The 25,981-nt window shown below is 37.5% G+C and overlaps 2 protein-coding genes and 1 long non-coding RNA gene across 3 annotated transcripts in view; 1 reads left to right on the top strand and 2 right to left on the bottom strand.

Annotated features, from left to right (window-relative positions):
• LOC122981706 (protein-glutamine gamma-glutamyltransferase 2-like) overlaps positions 1 to 6,171 on the bottom strand; it is a 16,099-nt gene extending 9,928 nt beyond the window's left edge. Inside the window, exons 1-8 of the mRNA XM_044350387.1 lie at positions 6,147 to 6,171; positions 5,622 to 5,807; positions 5,219 to 5,452; positions 4,840 to 4,958; positions 4,530 to 4,658; positions 1,118 to 1,286; positions 477 to 606; positions 155 to 258 (exon numbers count right to left, since the gene is read on the bottom strand). Coding sequence (XP_044206322.1) covers positions 155 to 258; positions 477 to 606; positions 1,118 to 1,286; positions 4,530 to 4,658; positions 4,840 to 4,958; positions 5,219 to 5,452; positions 5,622 to 5,807; positions 6,147 to 6,156 — 1,081 coding nt within the window. The 5' untranslated portion in view covers positions 6,157 to 6,171. The remainder of the gene's footprint in view (positions 1 to 154; positions 259 to 476; positions 607 to 1,117; positions 1,287 to 4,529; positions 4,659 to 4,839; positions 4,959 to 5,218; positions 5,453 to 5,621; positions 5,808 to 6,146) is intronic.
• Positions 1 to 19,306, top strand: part of LOC122981709 — a 19,693-nt gene extending 387 nt beyond the window's left edge. The window contains exon 2 of the long non-coding RNA XR_006403296.1: positions 19,222 to 19,306. This is a non-coding gene — a long non-coding RNA (uncharacterized LOC122981709). The remainder of the gene's footprint in view (positions 1 to 19,221) is intronic.
• Positions 12,953 to 25,868, bottom strand: LOC122981707 (protein-glutamine gamma-glutamyltransferase 2-like). The gene is made up of 15 exons (XM_044350388.1): positions 25,796 to 25,868; positions 23,535 to 23,720; positions 23,126 to 23,359; positions 22,122 to 22,240; positions 21,812 to 21,940; positions 20,355 to 20,523; positions 19,717 to 19,849; positions 19,398 to 19,501; positions 18,712 to 18,800; positions 18,284 to 18,437; positions 17,984 to 18,072; positions 17,084 to 17,267; positions 16,580 to 16,740; positions 13,676 to 13,812; positions 12,953 to 13,434 (listed from the first exon to the last, which is right to left on the bottom strand). Exons 1-15 carry the CDS (start codon positions 25,812 to 25,814, stop codon positions 13,287 to 13,289), a joined length of 2,055 nt encoding a protein of 684 aa, XP_044206323.1. The 5' UTR covers positions 25,815 to 25,868; the 3' UTR covers positions 12,953 to 13,286.
• Between the last annotated feature and the right edge of the window lie 113 nt (positions 25,869 to 25,981).

The raw sequence follows: 25,981 nt of genomic DNA, 5'->3' as shown, positions 1-25,981 counted from the left end.
TGGCATTAGAGTCGTGAGGTGTTTAGATTATTCTGTCTGGCTTCTGTAGCTGTTCTGCCTTGGCAGCGTGCAAAAAAAGTCAGCTCACAGACCTACATTTAGGACATACCCATTGAAAAAATAAAGGACAAACTACATTTAAATCAAAATTCACCTTCACTTTTCTCTTGTGGGGTTGGGTCACTGGTCTGCCAACCATCAAATTCCTCTCCTAAGTCTGGACGAGTCATCCAGCTATCCACCCAAACATGGAAGTTCCTGGAAAAAAATGAGTAAAATAAAGAACAATAACATGACCGTTTTGCTTCAATCTGTAAAATAATGTAAAAAAAACAAACAAACAAACAATGTTCATTCAATCATGCAGCAATAATGGAAGATATATATGTATATGTATATGTATATACATATACATATACATACATACATATATATATACATATATATACATCCCTGCATCCCTACCATACACTCACCATATTGAATCATCAGAAATACTCTCACCATCTTCATCATACAAGTTTTCTATCACCAGGTTGGCGTCAGTATCGTGAGCTGATCCAAAGTTAGTAACCACTCGACACGGGATACCCAGGGCACGGGACACTGGAGGAGGGAGGAGAGCAACTCTTCAGCACACCAGCTTACTGAAGCACATGCTTGAGATAACGTCTGTCATCAAAGATTAACAATAAAGACACCACATAAAAATGTCACGAGGTGGCTAGGTAGATGGCTACAAAGCTGTGAGATTAAATTCTAAATTTAGAGTTTTGATAAAAAGGCTGGATTGTGTGACAGTGGAGGTGGGATGGAGAAAATGCAGCAGAAATCAGGACTGTTGGTATTGTATGGTACCAAAAGGGTGCATTTATTTAAGAAATTGCTTCTATGTTACCTCAGGAGCTGGTTTATTGAATCCTTTTAAAGTTTAACAAACACATTGTAATATGACAATATACCATGTGAATTCTATAAGACACAATAACTCACTGCACTCCAACATGTGCATCAAAACCCCTCAAAACGTATGGGTTGATAGATTAATCAATAATTTAAGAATCAAATGAAATTGCTGTCTGAATCAAAGCAAGACTCTCTCATACTGTGGTCCTACCTGTGCATGCAACAGCAGCAAAGACCCAACACTGGCCGTAGCGGACGGGGCCACTTTCTGCCCACTGACGCAGAATGTCCCCGCTGCCGATCCACTGGCCTGGATGAACTCCATCTGTAATCTCTCCCCAATTTCCCACCAGCACACCGCTGTCATCGAAACTGTTGATCTGAGGGCACAGACAGAGACCAGACAAGACAAGGCAAGTTTATTTGCATAGCACATTTCAACAAAAAGGCAATTCAAAGACAGAATATAAAAGCAACACAAGGCAATGTAAAAAGACATTTAAATACAATTAAAAAGTGTTAAATTGGGAAATAAAAAGCTAAAATAGGATAAGACAGCTAAAACAGGAGAATAAAAGTCTTCAGCTATGATTTAAAAGAACTGAATATTGTAGCAGACCTGCAGTTTTCTGGGAGTTTGTTCCAGATATGTGGAGCATACTGGAGCATACTGAAGCAACGCTGCTTCTTCGTGTTTAGTTTTTACTCTGGGGACAGAAAACAGACCTGTCCCAGACGTCTAGATGGTTCATAACGTATCAGCAGATCAGAAATGTATTTTGGCCCTAAACCATTCAGTGCTTTATGAACCAACAGCAGTATTTTCATATCAATTCTTTGACAGACAGGAAGTCAGTGAAAATATCTGAGAACTGGAGTGATGTGATCCACTTTCTTGGTCTTAATGAGGACTCGAGCAGCAGCGCTCTGAATCAGCTGCAGCTGCCTCATCGATTTTTTTGGAAGACCAGTAAAGATTTTGTTACAGTAGTCAAGTCTACTAAAGATAAATGCATGGACGAGTTTTTCCAAATCCTTCTGAGACTTTGGTTTGTGGTTTTAACATTATCGATTGAAGCTGAGTGCTGACTTTTATTCATTTCTCCTTGTCTCCAAAAACAATTACTTCAGTTTTATCTTTGTTTAATTGAAGAAAATTCTGGCACATCCAATCATTGATTTGTCCAATGCACTTACTGAATGTCTGTATTGGACCATAGTCCCCTAGTGATATGGCTATGTAAATTTGTGTGTCATCTGCATAACTGCGGTAACATTGTTACATTGTTGTTGTTTTCCATAATCACATAAAAGACAAGGGAGAAAAAACACATAAACAGGGAAGTGGAGGATGTTCACTTTCATTTAGCCACAGACTGCTGGGTGGTATGCACATATCAAATCAATACGTACATGGTTTATTTTAAGTGTTTTTCATTAGCTTCTATTAAGGACTGTTCAGTCAAAAGTCTTCTAAATGATGCTGAAACTTTTAACACACTTATACCAAATAAACTGTATAAAGTCAGACCTCACTTTCATCAAGCTCACAGAGGTACAGGAAAAATTCAAGCACAAGATTTGGTTAGAAATATAATGGGGAAACACTGAGCTGTTGTTTTTGCTATTCTTCTATAATATATCTCAAGATCTCTTAATGGCTCATTATCCTTATTTTCCACATAAGATTTACTTCAGACATCCATCAGCATTACAAGACAGAAGTCTAGCCAAGTCAGATTATGAATACGTAGAAGAAGAACTGAGTAGTTAACAGTATCAAGACCAGTAGTTGATGTCAGGAAAGTAAAAAATGTATTAAAGTTGTGACTATGAAAAGTGATATACAATAATATAAAAAAAGGATTGTGAAGATTATGGGAGACAGAGACTGTAAAATTTCTTTAAAATGTGAACAATGAAAGAGTCCATCATGGGAAGAAAAGGTTTCCTTAAAGGATATTAATTAGTAATGATAGGTCAAAGTACCCTAGATGTTATAATTTATTATCAGTGTGTGAATTTAATGATAGAAAGTGAAGGAGGATAACATGTTTGCAATGTTGCCTTTATGTCAGTGTATTTTCAACTAGAAAATTCTGCAATTTCTGAAGAAGTTGTGTGTGAGAGCTGCAAGCTGCCAGCTGTTGCCGCTGCAAGTTCGTAGCACCACCTACAGGTGAAATTGTATAAACTACTACGGACTTGTTCAGCATCCCAATCTGTACAACTTGCTGAATTAGTTACCATGGAATATTATATTTAAGGGATATTATACTCAATAAACAGTATGATGGTGGTTCACTAATGGCCACAAGGTGAGACTATTCGTGCCATGTTTCAATATGTTGTGCACATTTGCATGGAACACTTGTGTACCAAGTTTAATTTCATTAAAGACAACAGAATTATAGAAATATCATGTTATAATATTACAGTAGCATCCACTGTAGGTAGAATTGTAGCAGAGGTTACACACTTGTGTAGTGTGGCTGTATGTACAACATTCCTAAATTTGGTGTCAATCCAATCAAGCATTGAAGAGTTATAGCCTGTTAAGTGCATCAGGCCACGCCTTCAAAAGTTTGGTAACCCATTGAAGACAAATGGTAAGTTATTCCAAAAAACAAACACATAAGCTTTATTCTGGGTCATCTAATTATGGTATGTACCAAGTTTGATTAAGATTGGATGAAATATGTGCCAATAGAAGCAAAAAATTTGTTTACCAAAAAATCCAACAATGTGGAATTTTTTTTAAGTGGAAATGGGCGTGACCTGCATCAGTCTACTTGACATCATCTAAGGAACACACTGTGCAAATATTGTTCGTATATGCCTCATGATTCATGAGTTATTAGCCAAAATTTAAACATGTAATAACTGACCACATGGTGGTACTGTTGGTCCCATGTTTTAATATGTTAAGTATTTCCACATGGGACACCTGTTCATTAGGTGAATACTCAAGCACTTTCACTTTTTGAGATATGTACTTTCAAATATTCCTCCCATAGACTCTCCATTATACATTTTAATAATTTAAAAAATTATATAAAGTCACTAAAACATTTTACAGTAAAAGTAAAGTAATAGCATAGATCTCCTTAAGGTGATTTACATTTTGACGTATAAACAATGTTTGCTTGAAAAATCATACAGAAGTAGTTAGATGCAAAAAAAATGGTGAAATACTATATAATAAATATATAAAGAGCTTGCACACAACTATGTCAAATATCCCTAAACATAGTGCATGATCCTGTCCTTGTTATCAACATTGTCTGGGAACATACCTGGCTTTGATTTATTGTATAGTGGCACTGAATCATGACACCCAGTGGAAATAGCCCTGAATTTCTCTTTAAGCTATTTTTGACTTGCAGCAGGAATAACATGCTGACAGACTTTAAATTATTTGTTTATTACTCTGCTTATAGCTACATTTTAGCTTGGAATGAGGGCCACACATTAAGTTTTAAAAGAAGGAGAGAGGTTACCCTGCAGGACAATAAAATACTCTGAATATAAATGAGCAAACAGTTTTCTGGGGCACCATAGTAATCTCTGCCTGCATTGCCAAAAAAGGGCTCATCACAGGGTGATTAAATGCACAGACCTACCATGGCACTCAGCACTCTGGTCACATAGATGGGATTTCTCCTGGCAGAGCAGTCCTGGTCAGCATCAGACACAAATTTGGGGTTGTCATCCAGGATCTTCAGACAGATATCCAATATTCCTACTTCAAACTTAAAACAGAAGGTCAATTGTTAACTGAATTAACTTAATGGGTTGATAAATGTAACTGGATATTAAAATAGTGTCATGTTTATTGCTCTTTTCAGGTTACAGTGAAGAAGAGATTATACATTTTTCTGTCTACAGTTCACTGAACTTCATTGAATTGATGCTCTTTTTAAATTTGTGTACCTGTCCGAAGTTCCAGGGTGTCCCTTTGATTCGTTTATACGTTCCTCTGTAGACCTGCCCATGTTGTGCTAAGACATACTCCTGCCTCTTCATCTCACTGCGCATGTAAACAGCATCTCCTGTGAGTCAGTAGAGTCAAAGCAACAATGTGTTCAGACCAGTGTAATAGCATACTGCATTAATACCTCACATCTGACAGCATTTGGCAGATGTTTTAGGGCTGTTGTAGATATTTAGTGTTGCAAATTAAACACAAGGATCATGAAGAAGACAGGAATACAAGCTGCAGGCCGAGCACAACAAGTTTAACACAAAGTATAATTCCAGTTCAACCCAAAACACAAATAAAACATAAAAAAACGATATATTCTGTACTCACTGGGGCACCAAGCATTAAAAAGCAGGGTGAATTGTCCTAAACTGGTCCTCTGCCCCTCCTGGTCCACAGTCAGAGAATAGAGCCCTATTGGGGCATTGGGGGAGGAATTGATAGTCACAGACACTGTGTTTCCAGAGGGATCATTAGTGGCAGAGGCGCTCCACTCAGTGTCCACCGTGGAGTCATGGAGTCCAAAGCAAACCTTCGTGCCAGATTCTTTTCTGGGTAGCGGACCTGGAGAGACAAAGACGGGAACTGAATCTAAATGGAAACTAGGGAAACACAAGTCTTTGTGCACACACTGGTGATTTAGTCATGCATGCATGCTGCTGAAAAGATCTGCAGCATTTCTCTCTCAACCACATACATTGTGAACCTAATCACTGGTTAACAGGAAACATACCAGTTTCAACAGTGAGTGTGAAGCTTGTTTCACTTGGTTTGAACTCTTTGCTTTCAGCTTTTAGATGTAAACTGACGTTGAAGGGCTGTCCCCTTCTGACAATCAAACGCTCCTCTCCACACAGCTCCGTATGATGGCTGCTGTTGTTGCTCTTAATGTTCAGATCATAGCGCTCGATGTCCAGGACTGTGTAGAGATGGAAAGACAGATTGATGACCTGATAATTTGATGACTAATAGACCTCACCTGTTCAAAGTTTCCTCACAGATGATAAATCACAAGAAATCATCAGCAAGACATTGTTCAGTGTTGATATAGTGTTACTCCATGTTCTGGATCTGAGATATCTAATGTCATCCTGCTCATCACATTTCACACGATTCTCAATCTGCTACATAGTCAAAGCACTCTGACACTGTGAAGTAACACAGAGAAACTACATTTTCAGTTGTAGATAATTCAGTCCACTAATAACATCTGAACACCTTTCATACAAGGGAAATAGTTTTTTTTCTTTCTCCTTACCTTGACTCATGTCTGCAGTGAAGTTCTTGTCCCTCGATGTCTGTGTACAAAGTCTTCAAAGACACTCGAGTTGCAGCCTGTGCTCATTGGTCAATGACCCTGCAGTGTAACAGCTCCGGAGGGATATTTGTAGCCTGTGAAATCTGATCAGAACGCCCCCATCCGCCCACTCAACACATCAGTAATTCTGTTTTTAGCCAGCAAGGGCAGACAGACTTACTAAACTCCTTTTTAATTCTTCAATGTGACCATGATCTCAAAGCTATTGTGAAATATCTTTACTGAAAACAAAAGCTTTCTATTCAAACAGCAACTCATTTTTCATACGTTAACAAAATCTTAGTCATTTTTCTGTTGAATTCGTTTTGCGTCACAAATTATACCACAATGTAACACAATATTGACACAATGTTTACATGCACCAGATGCTTTAAAGCAAATTTTCTTCTGTAAATATAAAAATAAAGCAGACAACAAAAAAGTTTTTTTAATAAATTATTTATGCCATTTTTTGTAGCTGCAGCATATATTACTGTATGATTCAACATAAACAAAATGTTATAAATCAAAATTAATTAAAAACTGATAAATTATCATTTATAATGCAAAACATGAACACACCATATACTTTCATTTTTATGTAACTTTTACTTCAGTAAAAACTTCTGACATTTTTCTCAGGTCAGAATGATGAGACTTCCATTTTTAGTTTTCAATGTTACTAGAAGACATTGAGAAAAGATTACAAACCTAATTGTGCAGTTTTCCTTATTTGGTTTAAAGATCAAAGGAAGAAAACAATTCAGTATAAACTGAACAAAAAAAGAAATTCTAGTCTTAAAATTTGACTACAAAATGTATTAATGAAATATCCCAGCAAGAAGAGCAACTCTGAAACTTTGGGCAATAGTGTTATCCTGCTTACATTGGAAATGAAATGTTTTGCAATGAGTGTCTTTGTTTCTGTAAAATAAGGAAGTAAATTCTGTCTGGTCACTTTCCAGTTCAGCAGCAGGAAACCACACAAAATGAAACCGTCTCTCTCTAAAAAATAAAGAAATAAAATGACCGCACTGACCCCACATTCGAAAAACCAAGTCAGCAATAAAGAAAGTGATAGAGAACAAAACATGTATCTGCCATATTGTAAAAAGTTAGTGGCTTTACAAGAAAACAAACAGAAATCATGGCCTCAGTTTTTCCAAGATCCAATTACAATCTGTTTACTGTAAATTTTGCACAAACATATAAAATCACAGAGCTTACAAAAGACACTTTTCATCAAATGTTTGTAAAGAAAACATAAAAAAATATATTAAGAAGGATTGTAAGATAATTAATATTATGTAGGCTAATGGTCTTCAACATGAGGGTGAAGCTGATACACTGATCAGTTTGGAAACAATAATGGACTCTAAATAACAGTTAAGTGTTTTTTTTATCAGCCAAGATGTAGTGTACGTGTGGTGAAGCATGAGGTTTATTGAACCAGGTGCGACAAAGTTAATTTGTGAAGCTAAATATCTACAACAGCCCTAAAACATCTGCCAAATGGTGTCTGCTTTAAGCTCTGTGATTGGTGGTCCAGCTATAATTTTTACAGAGGGCTGAGTAATTCAAATAACAGTAACATTGACCAATCATAACCATATCTTATCTCTAAATGGGCGGGCTTTGTTGTCGCTACTTTATGACAAGTTCAGCCAGCTGTGCGCTGTGAATGGGTCTATCATTAGCATACTAGCCTACACATACACAAACAAGGGAGATTTATAAAACTGATGAATGTCGTTCAGGCTTACATAAAATCATATTGTGAACATTATTGTCCATGCTCGCAATCATTTGTCAGCTAGGAAAGCTACCATGGCTTTGGTCCTGTAGGAACACATTGTTGTTTGCTTTATCAGCTGACAGTCATGTGGTTGCTGCCGCTGGCTGACAGATTACACTCCATTTAAACAGTTTTCTGTTAGATGCTATTAGATGAGGCGGTGCACCGGCGCACTGACATGGAGCAGACACAATTACAAGCTAGTGAGAAAAACACAGATAAACAAGTTGGGAGTAACCATGGCTAGTGAGGATTATCCATGCCTTTTTCATGATTAATTTTAATGAAAAATTGGAGTTAATCTACAAAGGAAGACCTTCACCAGAGCTGATTTGGTGCAGAAAACCAAGGCTTTTTTCAACTCCAAGATTTTGTTTTCAAGTAACTTTTGTTAATGCGATCATCAAAGGGTAAGTTATTAATATCTAATAACGGCCACTGTGCAAGCTGATATTATTCTGACTGCTCCTGCCACTGTTGTGCATGTTACAGTTTATTTTGGAAAACGGTCATTAATATGCACGTTACTGATGTTGACTGAGTCAGCTCTCGGGGGGCCCCCTCATGCCTCCGTCAACTATACAGGCACAGCGTGTCAGTAGGAACAAATGTGCTGGCCAAACACCCGGCCCACAGTAAGGTGGAAGCCAATGAGGTGGCAGAAATTTTCGGGTGACATCTGGGATGGCCAATCACATCGTAGAGGTGGCACTGGCTGCACCTAACACCCCTTTAAAACCGTGCATGACTGATACTTATTAAAACAGAATAGTCTGCTTAAAGTATTACTACAAATCAGTTATTTCCCACAACTTCTAAAGGGTACCAATAATTTTGTCCAGCCTATTTTCACAACTTTTTTGTTTTGTTCCACTGCAAACCAAACATAGACATGCACTGATAATAAAATACCTTTTAATTTAAACACTGTTCAGGGTGAATTGTGCATTATTTAAAAAAAAATGCAAGGGTACCAATAATTTCTGCCATATCTGTATACTTTGCCCTCATATCTCAAAGACACTACAGACTTTTTGAACAAGTTGAAGGACTATCATGTGGATTCTGATGATCTTTTATGTACTATGGATGTCTCCCGCTTGTACACCAGTATACCTTACAAAGATGGTCTTGAGCCTTTGAACTATTTTAGTTTTAGTTTACTCTACTGAGTTTTTGTTATCTTTAACCAAAGAAGTATTGACGAAGAATTATTTTAAGTTTCAAGATCAATATTATCTCCAAAATTTTTAGAGTTAGATTTGATTTACTATAATAATCCCAATTAAATGTTATTGGAGGTATATAGATGACTTATTTTTTATTTGGAGCGGCAATGCTAATGATGTAAAAGAATTTCATGCTTTCATGAATTCAAGAAAGGAATCCATCAAATTCACATTGTGTCATGATCTGGAACGTTTTTTTTGTGTGGATGTTTTGGTGAAAAAAGTGGGAACCTCTTTACACACTGAAGTATATAAAAAGAAAACTGACAGAAATATGTTTCTACAATTTAGCAGTTTTCATTGACCAGCATTAAAAAGGAGTCTTCCATACAGCCAGCTACTGAGGATTAGATGCATTTGTAACTCTGATGATTCTTTTGAGTCACATGTGTTGGGCCTTGGCTACAGGTTTGGCTATCAGAAATAATTAATGATTAGATAATTATTATTAAAATCAATAGAAATTATTAATAAGAATTCATAATAACGGGGTACCACCCTGGGGTCAGGGAAAAAGATGGCCAAATTCAGTCTTAAAATTTACTAAGCTATCAATTTGGAACTTTGATTAATAATTAACTTAATAACTATAAACAAAATCACCATATCAATAGCTAGTTATAGTTGAAGGATTTTGGAGTTCTTTGCAGAGCAGAGGTTGGCAAAATTCACTCTTGTGCAACATTACACAGACAGTATGTATATCCAAAAGCATTTATTAAAAAAGGGTAAAAGAGCAAAACACACAATATTAGTAATCTAGCTAAACGTATATACAAGTGTGTGTGTGTGTGTGTGTGTGTATGTGTGCATGCAAGGCCTGGTTACTGGATGCAACATGTGTGAAGCATAAACTAACCTTAGCTTAGCAATATGGCTATTCAATAGCTTAACAATGGAAATGCATCACAACAATAAAACTCAGTTGAAAACGTTAAACCAAAATCAGTACATGTACATCAACAAGGTTAACAGTTTATGCTTAGCCATGCTATGCTATGATATATTCTGCTAGGCTATGACCAGTTGTTACCAAGTCCATGGATAAAGAGATGCTTTGTGGTGTTCTGCTTCTTAGCTGGTGAATCCATGGATGAGTCAGGCTAAGAGGAGTTTGGCTCCGAGGCTGAATAGCACAGGCTTTGCTGACTGTCGGTGACCCAACCGTGCAGGCCGGAGGGCCCGAGTCACTTCTTTGTGTGGAGTTAATGGCAGGCTAACTCTTCTTTGTGGCTCCTGTGCTTGTTAAATCAGCAAGCAGACTTGTGTGGTAGCTGCTGGCACTAGACTTAACTTAGTCACTGAGTCTTAGGCAGACCGCTGTGAGCAGGCCACACAAGATAGCAGAGAGCTGAGCAGCAGAGCTGCTCCCGCAGCAGCCGTGAGGGGAAAGAGAACATGAAATGGAAAGTGACCCTCAAATTGCAAGTACATTTCAAACTCCACCTATATATTTTTATAAGAAGTCTTCCAACTTACATGATCTCCTAGTGAAGTCAAATTTGCCTAAGAGGCCAACTCACTTTCTGTTTCAGATCCCCAGTGGAAAATTTCCTTGTCATAGCTGTATACACTGTTATTCTATGATTAATTATGATTAATTAATCAAGTCACCCATCCAAAGTGTGGTGTTGACATTAAAGTTAGGTGCAGAATCACATGCAACACTAAATATGTGGTTTACCTGTTAAAATACTCATGTAATTTATACTATGTTGGGAAAACAGAACAAGAGTTAAAAACCAGGATCTGTGAACATAAGTGTTCCCTTCGCCATCATGAAGATAAATCATCAGCGGTTAGGCATTTTAACAGTCATAACCACATCTTGAGTGAACTACATTACATGGACATTAATGCAGTGAATATGTCATGGGGAGGTGGCAACAGGGGCAGAATCCTTCTTCAGACGGAGGTGCATTGGATACACTCCCTTAACACCGCACCTTAACATCCTCATTCCCAATGGGTTGAATGAGGAGATTTCATTTGCTTGTTTCTTATGAACTGAACATAATTTGTGTTTTTTCCTTCTATTTATTATTCTCTCTAAATTGTTATATGTCAAGAACCTACATTATATGTTTGTAGCTCCCTCTGCTGGGATGGACCTTGTTGTGGAAATTGTCTGAAAACACTAAACACACATATGAAATAATACACAAAACACTGCTGGTTTGAAGATTAAAAAAATATTATTGTACAACAAGGAGACAGAACACACAAAGATTTGCATCAGTTCATCTCAACAAACAAAGAGCAAACTTAATCTATTATAGTTCCTGAAGGAACAAAGAAATGATCTGTGATTGGTCAATGTATATTATCTTAAAAACTTTCAACCAATTGGCATAAGGCCATGAGATGTTACATGATCTGGTCATGCATTCACCTCATGCATGTCACATATATGGAGTTGTACATTCTTAAGACATAGGAACCCAGAGAACCCCAAACCAGATGTGGCTCTGGACCCCTTGACATATTCTGCAACAGGATGGAGAAGGCCAATGGAGACTCTCAATAATAACAAAAGAACATTTCTGTCCAAAGACAAACAGAGTCACAGAGAAAATGTAATGATCTCACCTCACATTTTTATATTAAAATGATAAACCAATCCTTTTGTCTTTCATTACTTTTACAAGCTATTGTGGCAGTTGTGGACATCTGTAATTAACTCCACCTGTGTTGGTTGATTATGGCATTTCAATTCTGCAATTTCTTGTTACTCATTGGCCATAGATGTCAATACCGATATATTTGCAATGAGAGAATTTGGCCTGGGCAGTTCTACACTCAAGGACTACTCTGTTCCACTTACAGATACATGCATTTGTAGACTACTATTTACATGGCAAGACCACACCTGCCCTACATGGCAGTGATGAACACACTGTTATTAAAATAAATAGAAATAAAAAACAATGAATTTGATAAATAAAGTAACATAATAACATGGATTGCATAAATTTGATACCCTCCTAATCAACATCATGGTGGTTGTTGTCCTCATCACTCACTCAGATCGTTTACTTAAGTAAAAGTATCAATACCACAATGTAATCCTACTAAGTACTCATTTAGCAGAAAATCAGGCTGTGACTGATGTGACATAACTTTAACAAAATACATTGTTAATACTGATGAGTGAATGCATCAGCAGCAGTTTATTGTAATAGCTGCTCAAGGTAGAGCTAGTTTGAACTGCTTTGTAAGGGTCATGAGATAAATCTGGGGGGTCTTGAGATGATAGATTTGAAATAATTTTTCTTTCATATTTGCATTTTTGTGAAATATTGAAGAGTTTTACCTCTTTGGGTCTAAAACAGTTATTTATTTGAAACCATGTGAGGGGAAATGTGTCTTTGGTGGAACTGCATACAAATCATAGACATCTGAAAAATGACGAGATACAAATACACGAAGCTTCTTTGTAAAGGCTCCCAGTTTAAGTATCGATTAGCATAACATGAAACTACTCAAGCAAAGTACAAGTACCTTAAAATTGTACTTAAGTACAGTAGTTGAGTAAATGTACTCAGTTACATTCCACCACTGTCTCTAATATCACTTAAAATCATAAACACAAATGTCAGTAATATCAGCTGCTAATGGGAGACACTGTACCAGCCATGATGTGATGTGACCAGTAGGTGTCAATATTCATCCACTGAGAGTGTATTCTGACTCTGGATCGCTCTTTGGCCCACAAGACAACAAATTAACACCCAGCCTTAAAATGTTTTCTCCAAAATTTTATTTTCAATTAGCACACTGGATTTTTTCTGCATCACCAACAACAAAATGTTTCCTAAAAGGAGGCGAGGAAGCGCTGCTCCCTTAAACAATCTACTGGCAGCTTTAGTAGCAATGGCTTTATTGTCACATTTAGAATGAACCAAATTAAATGTGTTTATGACATTATCTTATTATATTGCAGCTATTACTCCTTTTGTAGCCTACTACAGAGGCAGTATAAAAATAGTAAGCGCATTTAAAAGAAATTCAGTACCTGCTAGTCCAAAGAACAACAATGTAAAAAAGCTTTCAGTGCTATTAGATTTCTGTACTGGCTCATTTGTTCACCATAACATTGATGAAGCTCTTGATGTTCCTCAGTTTGTCGCTATCAAAGTTCACCAGGAGCACGCTGGGGCCAGTAACGCTGGGACTGAACTCAGCAGTGGCCTTGGCCTCCCGTTTTGGGCCCACTGTTCCAATCCTGCAAAAATGATACTCAACAGTCAGAGAGGTGGTTTCTGTTTTATGCTTATCTCTATTCTTACGTATACAGATATAAAATGTTTCAGTTTGTGCACATGTGCTGGTATCATTGTTAAAGACATTCTTAGTTGTGATTTTGGGTATATCACCATAAATCACCACTGTAAAGAACAGTTCACTGTGAATTAATGTGTACATAAAAGAAGACAGACAAAACAGATGGGACAGGGTTGACATACCTCAGTGTTATGGGCTTTCCGTCAGTGAGGCCGACCCCATCTATGGTGAAGCTGCAGTCCTGCAGTGGCTCTGGTAAAGGGTTCAACAAGCTCAGCTCTGCCATCCCAGACTGGTTTACTTTGGCTTCTCTCACCAGCTGCAGAGAGGGGGTCAAGTAAACAGGTTTCATCATGTAAGAGCCATAGACTGTATAAAAATATGGATGTAGTTACCGTGACGTCACCCAATGGTCTCTGAAGAGCGGTTTAGAAGCTCAAAGTGAGCCGCTCCGGCCATCGCCATCTTGGCAGTATGTCACGCTGCCTAACTCCCAGCCAATCAAAAATGGACAAAGAGGCGGGCCGAATGGCTGAAACAAGCCACCTAGCGGCTGGCGGACCTGTCACTCAAAGCAGCCATGTCCTTCATTATGCATAACTTTACGGCTTAATAAAATTTAAATGAGTGAGTTATAAAAAAATTCACCCCCCCCCCCCCCGTACAGTTGTCATGAAAGGAGAAATTAACTTTAGAGACCAAAACCATTTTTTGTACCAGGCTGTAAACGTGTTTATTTCTGCTGTAAAGTTGGGCATTTTAACATTGGGGTCTAAGGGGACTGACTTGCTTTTGGACCCAACCTCAAGTGGCCATTCAAGGAACTGCAGTTTTTGGCACTTCCGCATTGGCTTAATTTTTCAGCCCCGGAGGTTGCCTCTTGGTAAGAGCTGGTATAATATGATTATTGATTGATTATGTCCTGTACAAACTTATAATGGGTTACAATGATCAAATAATGCAAACATTACAAATACTTAACACAGTTTGTTTTAACCTAATATATATATATATATATATATATATATATATATATATATATATATATATATATATATATATATATATATATATATATATATATATATATATATATATATATATATATATATATGCCTGAGTGAGCAATAAAAAGTTCTGCGATGTTACCTCACTCGTGGTTCAAGGTTCAATGTATTCATCCATTAATTCTGGACATTAAAAGCTCTAGATGACTCTATAGGAATACACTTAAGAGATCAACATTTATTTAAGAACTGAGGAATAGGCCCAAAAAGAGAAATAAGATGATTTACGGACCCACCCCTGGCTATTGCTACTTATTGTTATTGTTATGATTGTTGCTATTCTGCCTCCCCCCCTTTCTCCCCCTTTCCCTCTTTCTTTCTCTCTCTCAACCCAACCAGTCAAAGCAGATGGCCACCCACCAAGAGTCGGGTTCTGCTTGAGGTTTCTACCTGTTAAAGGGGAGTTTTTCCTAACCCCTGGGCCACACTGGATGCGTGAGCAGCGCGTGTCCATCGCGTAACCTCTTGCTTTTCATTTCGGGGCCCATGTTAACAGGTTAGAGCGGCCTCACGCGAGGCTGCTGTGTCGCTTCATCTAGAGATTTGAGGTCTCACCTATTTTCCCCACGTGACGCGCGCGGTTTTCAGCAGAAATAGACAGGGAAAACGAGAAAGATAGGGCTGCCAGTGGCAGAAGCACCGCAGCAGACACGCTTCCAGTGTGGACGCTGCAACCTGTTAACATGGGAGCCGAAATGAAAAGCAAGAGGTTCCGCGACGCACACGCGCTGCTCACGCATCCAGTGTGGCCCAGGCATTACTGCTGTCGCTAAGTGCTTGCTTATGGGGGAATTGTTGGGTGTCTGTAATTTAAAGAGTATGGTCTTGACCTGCTCTATGTGAAAAGTGCCCTGAGATGACTTTTGTTGTGATTTGGCGCTATATAGATAAAAATTGATTGATTGACAAGGACAAGGATTCTGATACCAGATTTACAAAGATGAGTCTACAGCACCGGTTAAACAAGCTTCTATTTTATTTTTCTACGGACTTTACCTTAAAGTGACCAATGCATTTCAGCCAAATTATGTTCTTCAGGGGAAGTGAAAGAACCTAATAGACATGATTGCAGTCATACTTAAAGCACTGGTGGAAGTAACTACTCTACCATGTGATGACTTGTGAGCACAGTAGATCTCAAATCACAATGTGTTGGTTTCCTGTCACTCACAGCTGAACCTCAATGGTTGAAGGAATCCAATTTTGGGGGGAAAGACCAGACTGCCTAATATGATTTAACAGTCTTTTATACAACACTTAGAAAAGACTGAAGATACAATGTGATCTAACATTTTGTGAAGTGCTTTAATTCACTATATTTATAAAACTTACATTGTTGTTTTTCCAAGACTGACCTGGACGTCTGCATTAAATGCCCATTAAGACTATCTTGACTGTGTGTTAAAGATGTGATTATGTATACTTTGTGTTAAGCTTGTCCTTTCATTGTAATGTGTGTACAGTCCTCTTATCTCTTGTAGGATTGGGAGGGGAATTGGTTTGGTACTCTGGTTGCCCTTTTTGTTTTTATTTATTTATTGTTCATTGTTTTTTTCTTTTCCTCTCCCTTTTTTGCCCTGTGGTTATTTTGCTTAGATGTCAGAGTAAATGTAAATTTCACAGAGTCTGGAGCACTTTAATAAAAAAGATTAAAATACTCACAGGTGAACAATAACTTGAACACAAGGAGGAAGGAAATGATTTGACAGAATATTTGATCACACTAATGTGATTTTCTATGTCTGTACTATGTTGACTCAGAAAAGCAGGTTTTTGATCCATTAAAGTCATCAGAAAGTATTTTTAAATGTGATGAATAAGAGTGTATTTTGCTCTGAGGTTATGAGTGTGATTGTGTGTGCGAAGGCTGACTTGTTACTTAAGTTCTGTTTTGCACAGAATATAAAAACTCCTTAAATACAATTTACTGATTTATACACTCAGTTTTTTGTCCTACAGTGTAATAATAGAGAGTTTTTATCGCTCATGAACACATTTGTTCCACCTCTCCGTCCATACCTTGATTTTTATGACTGGCTCATCCAACACAATGGTCTTCTCAGCCTTGTGGTATTCATTGCTCTGCTTGTCGACAGTGATGGCTGACAGATGGATCAGCCTGTCAGAGGTGATCACTGATCCATAACTGTCATACTTCAGTCTGAGGTACAGACGCCTCTCTGAAAAAACACACATATTATAAATCACATTAATTAGGTTATGACAACTATTTCAATGCAATTTCTGCATGAGAAAATGATTTTTGGAAGGTTGTGAACCAGGTTTCAACCAGCAAACATTGTAAGACAGTTGCATAACTAAATTTATAGAAATATTTCTGTGTTACATTTGAATGAACTTGAATTACTGACTTTGAATCTTTTGTAAGATGCAGATAAAAGTCTTGTTTCATAGAGGTACCTTCATGATTATTTCCACTTGCAAACAATGTGGAGGTAATTTCTGTGCGAGCATCAAATTCAAAGCTCAGACACTGGTGTCTGTGATAAGATCAGAGCTAACCTTCTCCAGGGGGCACCTTCACTTTGTCTGAGGCGGATCCACATTTCTCTCCTAGTTTTCCGTTGTAGTCGACAGCTTTGGCAACAAACAGGAAGTTGCAGGTCTTTGTCTGCTTGCTGCTGTTTGTGAGGACAGCACAAACCTCAAAGTCTGAGCCCACAATCATGTTATCAGCAAGCTTGATCTGAAATGAGAATCATGAGATGATTCATTTAATTTAATTTATGGAGAATACATTATTGTATTTCTAATAATGAGCATTTAGTTCTTAAGTTTGTTGAAAAGGATGATTCTGTGATTTTAGGAACAGTATATCTCAACTCTGTTGTAGAATTGGCAAAATTTGGCAAAAAATAATAATAATCAGAATATGCTCATAAAAGATTTTAGCTAATTCAACATATAAAGTGATAAAAGATTAGTTGAGCCTCTGTCCATCCAACCATCTATGTAAAGGGGACATTTAATGAAACATTTATCCTCAACATAAACAAAGAAAACATACCGTTATGTTACACACAACTTAGCAGTATTTGACAACCTTGTGTGTGCTGTATGTCTGTCATACCCATGATGGTTATTTCAGCTTGTGACAGTTGTTTTTCTTTCTTTTGTCTGTTTTGCATATATTGGAATTATTTGATATATTAAATATTTGTTCTGTTTTTTTGACCAATGAACCTGCAAAATAGATGATTTCACCTCTTAGGAGCTGTGATGTTGTCTCATGTTGCTTTGAAAACGTAGATCATTTTGCTCATTGCCAGATCTGTTTAATATCTTTAACTGACCCAACTCTGCAGCAATGTTTTAATTAAGTTACTTCAGAGTTTTAGTTTCTTTCTATATATTTACATTATTTGCTGTATCCCCTGTATATCTATATATGAACAGAAAAACCTTGAGACGGAGCTCTGGCTCTTCTCCTTGCGAGCGTAGCTTGTTGTGGTGCTGAGCCTTCTCATACACCTGCCTCTCCTCCTTTGAACCTGAAAACCATCAGGATTACTGGTAAGTTCTTCAGCATTATAAACCTCCTGAGACAGACTCCTTCAAAACCATCATCATTTAGATTTAACAGACATGGAACTTGTGTGATTACATTTTTAAAATTGTGTTAGCTGAGGTCATCTGTGTATAATGTTTACAGTGATGTGTAACAGACAGTGTATGTGTGTGTGTGTGTGTGCATGGCAGTACCTTCAGGGTACTTGTACTCGTGTGTGATGTCGAGCCTCTCATTTGAGCCCACAGCTTTGGTGCTGATGAACTGTCCGACAGACTTTGGTGATCCACCGATTTTGACCAATTGTCCATTTGACTTGCGCACAAAGTCCACAACATCTGCATTAACCTGAATCCACACACGACATGACATAACATCAGATAACACTAGACACATATATTATTACAACTATACAAATACATATGACAGAAATATTTTGTACACATACAGTACATGAACAAACACAGTATCTCTTAAATTATGTCTCAGATCACAAAATTGATCAGTCTCTGTGGATTAGCTTGGATCAGGTCTTGTCAATAAATGCAACTTCTATGGAGTTTATGAAGTCCAGCTTACATTTGTGCATTTTTTCACACTAAAAAATCAAGCAAAAACCCACCTCAGCGAAAATAAAGGGAGCATCGTACTTCTTGGTCAGCTCCCCTTCCTTGATAGCCCTCAGTGAGGCCGGTCCACAACAGAAAACACCTGACAGCATCACACACCCAGAAACAGTGAATTTCATTGAGTTTCAGACACACAACATCTGGATTCAGGCCACAACTGAACTTAACTGAACTGAACTAAACTAAACTAAACTAAACTAAACTAAACTAAACTAAACTAAACTAAACTAAACTAAACTAAACTAAACTAAACTAAACTAAACTAAACTAAACTAAACTAAACTAAACTAAACTATTATTTTTGGTGTTTGGTATAACACTTTATGACACTTCAAGAGAGCATGCACAGTTCTAAGAGTTTGTAGTAAAAAATAAAACAGTTGCTTAATACTGTGTCATGGAATCGAGAAGAGTCATGTGAACATGCCAAACGTAAGATGTCACATGCATAACCATACACCAAACCTGTGACTACTGTCAGAAGTTGAATCTAACCAGTGCAGTTAAACACTGTGCCTTGGCATTAGAGTCGTGTTTCATGAGGTGTTTAGATTATTCTGTCTGGCTTCTGTAGCTGTTCTGCCTTGGCAGCGTGCAAAAAAAGTCAGCTCACAGACCTACATTTAGGACATACCCATTGAAAAAATAAAGGACAAACTACATTAAAATCAAAGTTCACCTTCACTTTTCTCTTGTGGGGTTGGGTCACTAGTCTGCCAACCATCAAATTCCTCTCCTAAGTCTGGACGAGTCATCCAGCTATCCACCCAAACATGGAAGTTCCTGGAAAAAAAATGAGTAAAATAAATAATAAATAATAATAAACAATAACCAATGACCATTTTGCTTCAATCTGCAAATTAATGTAAAAAAAAAACAATGTTCATTCGATCATGCATCAATAGTGGAAGATATAGTGAGAGAGAATGTAAAAAAACATGTATTGTACTGTGTTTGCACATGTATCTACCAGATAATAATCCCTACCATACACTCACCATATCGAATCACCTCCAGGAATTCTCTCACCATCTTCATCATACAGGTTTTCTATCACCAGGTTGGCGTTAAAATCGTGAGCTGATCCAAAGTTAGTAACCACTCGACACGGGATGCCCAGGGCACGGGACACTGGAGGAGGGAGGAGAGCAACTCTTCATCACCAGCTTACTGAAGCACATGCTTGAGATAACGTCTTTCATCAAAGATAAACAATAAAGACAGCACATAAAAATGTCACAAGGTGGCTAGGTAGATGGCTACAAAGCTGTGAGATTAAATTCTAAATTTAGAGTTTTGATAAAAAGGCTGGATTGTGTAACAGTGGAGGTGGAATGGAGGAAATGCAGCAGAAATCAGGACTGTTGGTATTGTATGGTACCAAAGGGGTGCATTTATTTAAGAAATTGCTTCTATGTTACCTCAGGAGCTGGTTTATTGAATCCTTTTAAAGTTTAACAAACACATTGTAATATGACAATATACCATGTGAATTCTATAAGACACAATAACTCACTGCACTCCAACATGTGCATCAAAACCCCTCAAAACGTATGGGTTGATAGATTAATCAATAATTTAAGAACCAAATGAAATTGCTGTCTGAATCAAAGCAAGACTCATACTGTGGTCCAACCTGTGCATGCAACAGCAGCAAAGACCCAACACTGGCCGTAGCGGACGGGGCCACTTTCTGCCCACTGACGCAGAATGTCCCCGCTGCCGATCCACTGGCCTGGACAAACTCCATCTGTAACCTTTCCCCAATTTCCCACCAGCACGCCGTGGTCATCATTACTGTTGATCTGAGGGCACAGACAGAGACCAGACAAGAGAGAAAGACGGCATAAACAGGGAAGCGGATGATGTTCATTTTCATTTTGCCACAGTCTGCTGGGTGGTATGCACATATCAAATCAATAGGTACATGGTTTGTGTTAAGTGTTTTTCATTAGCTTCTATTAAGGACTGTTCAGTCAAAAGTCTTCTAAATGATGCTGAAACTTTTAACACACTTATACCAAATAAACTGTATAAAGTCAGATCTCACTTTCATCAAGTTCACTGAGGTACAGGAAAAATTCAAGCACAAGATTTGGTTAGAAATATAATGGGGAAACACTGAGCTGTTGTTTTTGCTATTCTTCTATAATATACCTCAACATCTCTTAATGGCTCATTATCCTTATTTTCCAAATCAGATTTGCTTCAGACATCCATCAGTATTACAAGACAGAAGTCTAGCCAAGTCAGATTATGAATACGTAGAAGAAGAACTGAGTAGTTAACAGTATCAAGACCAGTAGTTGATGTCAGGAAAGTAAAAAAAGGTACTAAAGTTGTGACTATGAAAAGTGCATGTGGAGAAATATACAGTAATATAAAACAGGGATTGTGAAGATTACGGGAGACAGAGACTGTAAAATTTCCCTGATGAACTAAATATATTTCTTCAAATGGAGGGGAAACTAAAAAGGACTGTTTCAAACAGTTTTCTTTAAAATGTGAACAATGAAAGAGTCTATCATGGATAGAATAGGTTTCCTTAAAGGATATTAATTAGTAAAGATAGGTCAAAGCACCTTAGATGTTATAGTTTTCTATATGCTATAGTTTTCAGTGTGTGTATTTGTGAGAGAAAGTGAAGGAAGATAACATGTTTGTCATGTTGGCTTTGTGTGAGTGCTTTTCCAAATATGTCGAATATCCCTAAACATAAACATAGTGCATGATCCTGTCCTTGTTATCAACATTGTCTGGGAACATACCTGGCTTTGATTTATTGTATAGTGGCACTGAATCATGACACCCAGTGGAAATAGCCCTGAATTTCTCTTTAAGCTATTTTTGACTTGCAGCAGGAATAACATGCTGACAGACTTTAAATTATTTGTTTATTACTCTGCTTATAGCTACATTTTAGCTTGGAATGAGGGCCACACATTAAGTTTTAAAAGAAGGAGAGAGGTTACCCTGCAGGACAATAAAATACTGAACATAAATGAGCAAACAGTTTTCTGGGGCACCATAGTAATCTCTGCCTGCATTGCCAAAAAAGGGCTCATCACAGGGTGATTAAATGCACAGACCTACCATGGCACTCAGCACTCTGGTCACATAGATGGGATTTCTCCTGGCAGAGCAGTCCTGGTCAGCATCAGACACAAATTTGGGGTTTTTATCCAGGATCTTCAGACAGATATCCAATATTCCTGGTCCAAACTTAAAACAGAAGGTCAATTATGAACTGAATTAACTTAATGGGTTGATAAATGTAACTGGATATTAAAATAGTGTCATGTTTATTGCTCTTTTCAGGTTACAGTGAAAAAGAGATTATACATTTTTCTGTCTACAGTTCACTGAACTTCATTGAATTGATGTTCTTTTTAAATTTGTGTACCTGTCCGAAGTTCCAGGGCGTCCCTTTGATTCGTTTATACGTTCCTCTGTAGACCTGCCCATGTTGTGCTAAGACATACTCCTGCCTCTTCATCTCACTGCGCATGTAAACAGCATCTCCTGTGAGTCAGTAGAGTCAAAGCAACAATGTGTTCAGACCAGTGTAATAGCATACTGCATTAATACCTCACATCTGACAGCATTTGGCAGATGTTTTAGGGCTGTTGTAGATATTTAGTGTTGCAAATTAAACACAAGGATCATGAAGAAGACAGGAATACAAGCTGCAGGCAGAGCACAACAAGTTTAACACAAAGTGAAATTCCAGTTCAACCCAAAACACAAATAAAACATCATAAAAACGATATACAGTTGTGCTCATAAGTTTACATACCCTGGTAGAATTTGTGAAATATCGGTCATATTTTGACATATTTTGGTCATTTTCCGCTTCTTTATCAGAGCTTAAACACTACTGATTGGCATTTTCAAATCTTTGGATATCTTTTTATATCCTTTTACTGGTTTATAAAGTTCAACTCCCTTTTCTCGCAGGTCCTTTGACAGTTCTTTTGCTTTCCTCATGGCTCAGTATCCAGTAAAGTCAGAGCAGCCCTGGATGAAATGTGCAGGGGCCTCTCAAGAGCTGAGAAACTCATTGACTATTTATACACAGATACTAATTACAATCAAACAAGTCACAGGTGTGGAAACTTACCCTTCATAGCCATTTAAACCTGTGTGTGTCAACTTGTGTGTATATTATCAGGTCAAACATTCAAGGGTATGTAAACTTTTGATCAGGGCCATTTTGGTGATTTCAGTTATAATTATGATGTAAAAAGGGCAAACTTATGTGAAAATAAATGGCTTCACCTGACCACTATCATTAAATAAAACAAAAGTTTACAGCATGATCAGTCATTTTTTCCAAAATATGGCCGATATTTCACAAATTCTACCAGAGTATGTAAACTTATGAGCACAACTGTATACTGTACTCACTGGGGCACCAAGTATTAAAAAGCAGGGTGAATCGTCCTAAAGTGGTCTTCTGCCCCTCCTGGTCCACAGTCAGAGAATAGAGCCCTATTGGGGCATTGGGGGAGGAATTGATAGTCACAGACACTGTGTTTCCAGAGGGATCATTAGTGGCAGAGGCGCTCCACTCAGTGTCCACTGTGGAGTGATGAAGTCCAAAGCAAACCTTTGTGCCAGATTCTTTTCTGGGTCGTGGACCTGGAGAGAGAAAGACATGTATGAGCACTGAATCTAAATCAAAACTAGAGAAACACAAGTCTTTGTGCACACAATGGTGATTTAGTCATGCATCCATGCTGCTGGAAAGATCTTATCTCTCAACCACATACTGTACATATTTGTGAACCTAATCACTGGTTAACAGGAAACATACCAGTTTCAACAGTGAGTGTGAAGCTTGTTTCACTTGGTTTGAACTTTTTGCTTCCAGCTTTCAGATGTAAACTGATGTTGAAGGGCTGTCCCCTTCTGACAATCAAACGCTCCTCTTTACACAGCTCCGTATGATGGCTGCTGTTGTTGCTCTTAATGTTCAGATCATAGCGCTCGATGTCCAAGACTGTGTAGAGATGGAAAGACAGATTAATGACCTGATAATTTGATGACTAATAAATTTGATCACCTGCTCAAAGTTTCCTCACAGATGATAAATCACAAGAAATCATCAGCAAGACATTGTTCAGGGTTGATATAGTGTTACTCCATGTTCTGGATCTGAGATATCTAATGTCATCCTGCTCATCACATTTCACACGATTCTCAATCTGCTGCATAGTCAAAGCACTCTGACACTGTGAAGTAACACAGAGAAACTACATTTTCAGTTGTAGATAATTCAGTCCACTAATACCATCTGAACACCTTTCATACAAGGGAAATAGTTTTTTTTCTTTCTCCTTACCTTGACCCATGTCTGCAGTGAAGTTCTTGTCCCTCGATGTCTGTGTGCAAAGTCTTCAAAGACACTTGAGTTGCAGCCTGTGCTCATTGGTCAATGACCCTGCAGTGTAACAGCTCCGGAGAGATATTTGTACCCTGTGAATCCTCATCAGAACGCCCCCTTCGTCTGATCAACACATCAGTAATTCTGTTTTTAGCCAGCAAGGGCAGACAGATTTACTAAACTCCTTTTTAATTCTTCAGTGTGACCATGATCTCAAAGCTATTGTGAAATATCTTTACTGAAAACAAAAGCTTTCTATTCAAACAGCAACTCATTTTTCATACGTTAACAAAATCTTAGTCATTTTTCTGTTTTTTTACAAATTTTTTTTACAAATTATATCACAATGTAACGCAATACTAACACAATGTTTACATGCACCAGATGCTTTAAAGCAAATTTTCTTCTGTAAATATAAAAATAAAGCAGACAACAAAAAAGTTTTTTTAATAAATTATTTATGCCATTTTTTGTAGCTGCAGCATATATTACTGTATAATTCAACATAGACAAAACTGATAAATAATCATTTATAATGCAAAACAGGAACACACCATATACTTTCGTTTTTATGTAACTTTTACTTCAGTAAAAACTGACATTTTTCTCAGGTCAGAATGATGAGACTTCCATTTTTAGTTTTCAATGTTACTAGAAGACATTGAGAAAAGGTTATGAAGCTACGACCTAATTGCGCAGTTTTCGTTATTTGGTTTAAAGATCAAAGGAAGAAAACAATTCAGTATAGATACATACATTGGAAATTAAAGGTTTTACAGTAAATATCTTGACTGTACGTATGTGGAAACATTGTTTCTGTGAAATAAGAAGGTAAATTCTGTCTGGTCACTTTCCAGTTCAGCAGCAGAAACCACACAAAATTAATTAATTAAAAGTATACTATATATTAATCACTACACTATCAAATTTCTGTATCTGTACACATGTACATGTTTGTTTCCATTTATGGTCATCAACATTAAGTCATGGTCTTCTGCTAGTCCTGGGCTTATGGCCAGTGGATGCCTGCTGGAGATATTTGAACTTCATCCTGGACTCCGTTAAGTTTTCCTTGTTATTTTGTAACCAATACAATGTAATTCAGCTGTCAAGAGGATGATGATACTTTATCACTTCTCAAGCTTTGCCTGCTAGCATGAGACACAAAAAGAGACACTTTACTTCCATCTCTGGACTGATGTGGTCTCCCACAAATTCAGATTCTGGTCCTTTGTGTTTGTTCTAAACAAGCTGTTTGTTTCCACGACAAGATGAAATACAACATTGATCCCTGCATATCAGTAACTGTATTGTACAGCACAGAGAATCCCCAAAAATATATCCCCAGACCTCATGATCCTGTGTTGTTGTGGAGTGGCACAAACACATGCTGCTCATTACAAAATTTCTATATAAATAAACATACTATATGCCAATAAACAATATAGTCATTTAGTCACTCACAATATGTAGGTGAATTTGACAGGAGAGAGAGTTCTTTGAGGGGCTGTTAGGGACATTATTCAGAATTACCATGCATAAACATGTACTTTTCCTCTCACATACACATATGAAACCAAAGTCATTCACATACTATACTGAAAACCTCACACACATACAAGTGAAAAGTTTTTACATACACAACTGAAACATTCTCACACAAACAACTGAAAAATTATATGCATACATACACAATTGAAAAGCTCTCATTGTCAGGATGAGTAGCAGGAATGGACGCAAATGCAGAGACTGGCATGCAGAGATTGCAGGTAAACCCTGGGTTCTGTCTTCCTGTAAATTAACTCAAAATGACTAGTCTGAATTGTACAGTACACCATACATTATAGCATATACTAATGTAATGAGACAATTAGCCT

The sequence above is a fragment of the Thunnus albacares genome, chromosome 5 (assembly GCF_914725855.1).
Source record: "Thunnus albacares chromosome 5, fThuAlb1.1, whole genome shotgun sequence".
In the NCBI taxonomy this organism is placed as follows: domain Eukaryota; kingdom Metazoa; phylum Chordata; class Actinopteri; order Scombriformes; family Scombridae; genus Thunnus; species Thunnus albacares.
Note: the sequence above shows the minus strand (reverse complement) of the source record. Positions and strands in the feature narration are given on the sequence as shown.

Coding starts and splice junctions, on each gene's coding strand:
- LOC122981707 (XM_044350388.1), bottom strand. Junction 18,073..18,283: donor CGAGTACAAGTACCCTGAAG/GTACTGCCATGC, acceptor GATGGTTTTCAG/GTTCAAAGGAGGAGAGGCAG. Junction 13,813..16,579: donor AGCCAGTCATAAAAATCAAG/GTATGGACGGAG, acceptor CCCTCTCTGCAG/CTGGTGAGAGAAGCCAAAGT.